The sequence below is a fragment of the Terrapene carolina genome, unplaced genomic scaffold (genome assembly GCF_002925995.2).
Source record: "Terrapene carolina triunguis isolate 2854851 unplaced genomic scaffold, T_m_triunguis-2.0 Scaffold62, whole genome shotgun sequence".
In the NCBI taxonomy this organism is placed as follows: Eukaryota; Metazoa; Chordata; order Testudines; family Emydidae; genus Terrapene; species Terrapene triunguis.
The window spans coordinates 35,277,837-35,284,145 of NW_020664413.1; the positions used below are offsets into that span (position 1 = coordinate 35,277,837).

At 38.0% G+C, this 6,309-nt stretch overlaps 1 protein-coding gene across 1 annotated transcript in view; it reads right to left on the reverse strand.

Moving 5' to 3' along the window:
- The window catches only part of STK39 (serine/threonine kinase 39), a 163,237-nt gene that overhangs the window by 101,250 nt on the left and 55,678 nt on the right, over positions 1-6,309 (reverse strand). The window contains exons 6-7 of the mRNA XM_024200630.1: positions 1,793-1,902; positions 1,598-1,699 (exon numbers count right to left, since the gene is read on the reverse strand). Of these exons, the coding sequence (XP_024056398.1) occupies positions 1,598-1,699; positions 1,793-1,902 (212 nt within the window). The remainder of the gene's footprint in view (positions 1-1,597; positions 1,700-1,792; positions 1,903-6,309) is intronic.

Genomic DNA, 6,309 nt, shown 5'->3' on the forward strand with positions numbered 1-6,309 from the left:
AAGGGAAACAAAATGGGAAATGACTGCCCAGGAAGGAGTACTGCAGAAAGGGATCTGAGGGTCATAGTGGATCACAAGCTAAATATGAGTCAACAGTATAACACTGTTGCAAGAAAAGAAAACATCATTCTGGGGATGTATTACCAGGAGTGTTGTAAGCAAGACACAAGAAGTAATTCTTCCGGTCCACTCCGCGCTGATTGGGCCTCAACTGGAGTATTGTGTCCAGTTCTGGGCACCACGTTTCAGGAAAGATGTGGACAAATTGGTGAAAGTCCAGAGAAGAGCAACAAAAATGATTAATGGTCTAGAAAACATGACCTATCAGGTAAGATTGAAAAAATTGGGTTTGTTTAGTCCGGAGAAGAGACAACTGAGAGGGGACATGATAACAGTTTTCAAGCACATAAAAGGTTGTTTTAAGGAGGAGGGAGAAAAATTATCATCAACCTCAGAGCAGGACAAGAAGCAATGGGTGATTTAGGTTGGACATTAAGAAAAACTTACTAACGGTCAGGGTGGTTAAGCACTGGAATAAATTGCTCAGGGAGGCTGTGGAATCTCCAGAGCAGGTTGGACAAACACCTGTCAGGGATGTTCTAGATAATACTTAGTCCTGCCATGAGTGCAGGGGACTGGACTAAATGACCTCTCGAGGTCCCTTCCAGTCCTATGATTCTCTGAATGAAAGGTAGTGGAGAATGTGTGTCAGCAGTCCTCAATTGCTCAATTTAAGATTATTTTTAGTGAACTCTAAAGTCAGCACATAAAATCTTATTTTTGGCAAATGTAATGTCAGTTATTGCAGCTTTCTGCCATTTTTGAGAATAATAAATTTGCAATTCCATACCGTCATTCATTTGATGACTTCAGAGTGCTTTACATGCCCTGAACCTTACAAAGGCCCCCCATCTTCCTAATTTTACAATTGACCAAGTATGATCAGAAAAGTGACTAAAAATGGCACCCTTCTACTTCCATCAGATCCACACTCGAGGAAGTGACTCTGAACACACCAATTACTTTAGTATCAACATGCTTCCAAGATTAAACTACTTTTTACTGCTATTAGCACTGAAGACCCAACAGAGCTAGGGAAAAGCAATGTGAATCCTCTTCCGGTCGCACCTCAACAGAACTGTTAGCTAACTTCTGGTTGGAGAATCTGTTACTAGTGATAACGTGCAAGCCAAAACATGCAGAGTTTGACCTTTACATACCAGGTGTGCCCAAAGGGCTGGAAGTTGTAGAGAAAAATATATTACTTGTGATCTGAACAAAATCTGATCTAAAGTCAGAGAGGCGCTACCACATGGAGCTCTACAATGACAGAGCCACTTTTCAGATAACTGCACATGACAACTTGCTCATAGTCACGCAGAAACAGAGCAAGGAACAATACAGGGATCCCATCTTCCAGTTCTATGGTCTGGAAATCTTGCCTCCCCCATTTAATCTACGCAAGACTGTTTATTAATAAGCTAAAAGTAGAGCAATCCCAAGTGATTAAAAGAGAAATCTAGAAATTTCCTCAATGTAAAGACCTGAATGTTACTTATGCAACACTAAATTACACATAATTTCCAAGGGTAATTACTTTCATAGGAGGATATTTGTGGTAAGGTGCAGCTCCTGTTGCTAATTCAATGGCAGTTATTCCAAAACTCCACATATCGGCCTTGAAATCATAACCTCTCACCTATTGCAGGGCAAAAAAAGAAGTTTTAGTGTGGTGTTTTAAAATGTAAAGTCATCATAAGATACAAGTGCATTTAATTAGTCATAAAGATACCTGTTCCATGACTTCAGGTGCCATCCAACATGGGGTACCAACAAAGGTTTTTCTTACTTTGTTACGGGTAACATCGCCTCCTGTCGCTAAAAATGCACTAACACCAAAATCTGGAACACACATTTAAAAAAAAAAAAAAAAATTAAAATTAAAATTAAAAAATTCACCCTTTTCCCCATACCAAAGCTAAACAGAAAAAAAAAATTATATATATATATTTTAAAATAGGAGTCCAATTATAAAATCTTTTGTATAACTAAATTTAGCTGAAGAGTTATCTTTTCACAGCTGGCAAAACTACACAAAAATGTTAGACACACAGAATAACAGCCTTATTTTCCGCAGTTCACATTCTTCTGTTAAGGTCACCTTAATAGACATCAGGTTAAAAAACAAACATGTCACACCATCAACCTGGGGAACTTATTGCCATTGGATGTTGTGAAGGCCAGAAGTATAACTGAGTTTAAAAAAAGAACTGGATAAGTCCATCAATGGCAATTTAGCCAAGATGGTCAGGGACACATTCTCCAGGTGGTCCCTAAACCTCCAAACTGCCAGTAGATGGGACTGGACAACATTTTGAGATCACTCAAAATTTCCCGTTATGTTCATTCCCTCTGAAGCATCTGGCACTATCCACTATCAGAAGACAGGATACTGGGCTAGATGGACCATTGGTCTAACCCCGTTTGGCTGTTCTTATCTTAAAAGACTGCAGTATTTCCAACTGGCCCAGTAATTCTGGCATTTATGAAGAGTACTAGATTACATTCCATTTGCCTTCAAAGGGAAGTTTTCACATTTGTATTATTTTCTGATCATTGTACCCTACTTCTAAGGTTCCTTACTTTTTCTGAGCTTGTTGATGTTTGGGTAAGGATTTCTTCCTGGTCTTGTTCATTTTTAATACAATTAAAAAAAAAGAAAAGTGCACAAAGACCTCTGGAGACCACAGCAAAGAAGAGAATTAAAATCATAAATGAAGTAAGGCAACATGGGCAATAAAAAGCTATATTCTTGGTCAGGAACCAGCAACAGAACATAGACATGATTGTTTCTGCTGTATTGTTCAGTCTTTTTCCCTACAAGAATTTGGGATTTTTATATTATCCGTACAGTTTGTGAAATCAGTGCAACATTTGATGCTCTTATGCTGGACTGCAGAGTTCTGTATCTTAATATACCCTGCAATTAGACACCATTTTTGAACAGAGAACATTAAAGGGCTTGTTGCTGCTAAGAACACAGCCTCTTATGCATTCCCCTTTTTAAGTAAGCAATTCTTGCTTGTCCTAAAATTGATTCATAGGACTTGAATGCACTCCTTAATTTAAGAGTTTACTCACACTTGAGCCCAGTCTTCTCAGCATGTGGCTGTGCATTTTTGTGCTTTCACAACAGCATAACTAAAGTAGGTCTTTGAGACATTACAGAACCAAACATGGACCCACTCACATTCATTTCCCCACTGACCTTGATGGGGATCAGTATTTAGGATTTTACCTTTGGTTTAAAATGGAATTAAGAGTTTGGTCATTGATACTTTGTCATTACTCTCCACAAAGCCATTATCAAGTGTCCTGCCAGTAAGTACATTACAAGTAGATTGTCTTTTTTGGTTCCCTCCTATATCTCTAAACACAGAAAAAACAATGCATTTAAGTTTGCCATCTAAATATGTTTTCAGGGACCTGACCTGCAACTTGTTTGGTAAGGATTAAAGGAAGATCCTTGAGAATCTGGGCGTGCTGCATGAAGCACTTTTGTTTTATATAAAACATTGTAGGTTAGGAGTTGCTGCTTTGGGACTTGTCAATATTCTGTAATGGGTAATGTCTTCTAAACACGGCCCTTCTGTCTAACCATGCAATTCTGCACTGAGTACTAAAATATGAAGAACGATGTTATTTTATTAACTAGTTATCTATATTTCAGTTCTAGTTTATTCGTTAACTTTTCATGAAGGGAGTTATCCAGATGAGAGACGGTTGTAGTTTTATTTTTCAGGCCACATTTGTTTTATCTTCAAGCCTGTGCACCACCTTTTTAAAATTTTATTTTATTTATATACACCTATTTGTATTTACTGCCTCTTGTTATTAATACATCTTTCATATTTTGCAACGTACTACAAATGGCAAAGTCAAGAGACAAAATACCCAGAATCAAAAGCTTCATAATAATCACCCAAATACTGCCCAATAGATAAGTGTATTTTCTGTATTTTATGTCTTCACAGATATGAATGACTTTCAAATGCATATTAAACTAGCAGGAGACTGCAGTGTTTGACAAGTCACATATAGATGAGGAACAAGAAGAACAGAAGTCATAACAAAAAGCATTCCTTCACTGAGCAGCTTTGTATCTCAGTAATAGATCCTTCAAAACATACCGTTTGTTTACCCAAAGGTTCAGAGAGGTTTAACTTCCCTTGTCCTAACCCAATAATGTGCCTTTAGCGTTAACATTTTCCTGTATTGTTAGACCACTTAACCAAATGGGAAAAGGGAAGTGGGCAAAACTGAAGAAGTTAGATAGCAAACTGTTACACATTCAGGGCAAGAGACAGTAGCAATGTACAAGCAGCTGCCAAGGAAGAGAAAAAGTTAACTATTGATGTTTATGAAGCTTCTTAAGAGCCTTGCAAGTGGAAAGAATGGTGGGACTGGGACAGCCTCACACATACAGTGAGTTAATACACTAGTGGCAAGGTTTTCCAAAAGCATTTAAGTGACTTAGTCCATTTTCAAAAGTAGCATATGCATGGATGACCCCAAGTCTCACTGAGTACAGTGCAGGGAGAAAGTCAACAGGCATTAAGCTCATGTGCCCAAGTCACTTTCGAGAGAGAGACATACTTGGGAGCTTTTGAAATGTTTATTCTGGAAAAAAAAATAGATTGAATGTGATCTGTGTCACACAGGAAAATAGTTCAGCAATCTCAATCTAATGCTTCATAAACAGTTGCCCACATGGCACAATTTGCCAGCCTTAAGTCATGAGAGTCTCAGGACTAGGATAGCAGGAGTGAAAGAGGTCAGGACTGAGATGGATTGGTAAGAAAGACAGGTTTTTGTGTACTATGTTCATATGTGCTATCACATGCACTAGACAAGGTTTTTGCTTAAAAGGGAAAGGTCTTTCATTGAGTTTCAGGATTTTCCTTTAGAAGAACATAACCTTCTGACTAAGGTTAGAAAGCAAGAGGCAAACCTACTTTATACTCCTTCTTGCAAATAAAAAAAGATTTGTTAGACATTTCTATTATATAGTAGATGACGGGAGAGAGTCACCTGTACTAATCAGTACAACTTGCCAACTTTTACTACACACTATGGTATCCAAGATATCCCAATTTTTCCCCTGGATTGAGAGGAGGTTACTCTGTAGTAAAATGCTGGTGAATGTAGGTGTGATGGTGTGCGTTGTACCCAGAGCTCTAAACTATGCTGCTTTGGCTGAAGTCTCCTCTAAAATCAAAATCAGGTGGCAAGTTTTAAACCTTTTCTTTCTAATAAAGATGGAGACCTTCACAACACTCTGCATGACCGAGCTACTTTCCCAGGCTTAAAACTAAGATTAATACTGAACAGGGCCTAAACGTACCTTTGTTTTGAAAATTTTGAAAAGAGGCAGCCTCAAAAGCATCTGAAAAAGGTCTGGTTAAACACAATCTGTTATGTGGTCATTCATAGCCACATCAATGAACAGTGGAAGAACTGCCTGGTGAAATTTAAGGGTTTTGCACCCACAGCTACATATGAAATGGAAATGAAAGACCTTCTCCCTAGATTACTAAAGCTGCATGCTCTTTAAGATAACAGAACTGTCACTTATACTGACTAAAGTAAAAACTTTACCAAATAACCCATACCTTCTTTCAGTTCCCTCTCAGTCTCCAATTGTGATAACAAGAGAGGATTGTTCATTACTGTGTGCTCCTTATCTCGACTTGGTTTTCTGTTCCTTCACTTAGTTCATGGCTTTTTTATATTCTCTAGGCAAGTCAAGCTTAGAAAGCTGAAACATCGATGAAGTACCAATTATCTCTTGCACAAGGCACTAGATGTTACAATCTTATTGGTATTTAATAGGCTATAGGACTGTGGGCCAGTAATGATTTTAGAACCATTTAGTTAAAAGTAGGCTGAAAAACTTTCTATTCACTACAAAGGAGAAGTGAAAGAGGAAAAAAAAGTTTGTTTGGTTTTTTTTAAATTCCAAACCACACAACAAAAGGTTTGCTACATTCCCCCTAGCCAACTCTGTTCCGCTACCCCAGGGTCTCTGGCTAGACATCACTTTTCTGCACTTCAATTTCTTTGAAGATTCTAGTGGACTAAGCCTACTTAAATATTTAACACTCTACTAAGTCCATATAGTCTCTGTTTCTCATTTGTCATATACAATGCCAATATTTGTTAGCACTTTGCAAAAAGTGAGAATATTGAAGGGCAATTGCACTTTCAAATACCATTCTTTACAAAGTATCAGGGGGTAGCCGTGTTAGT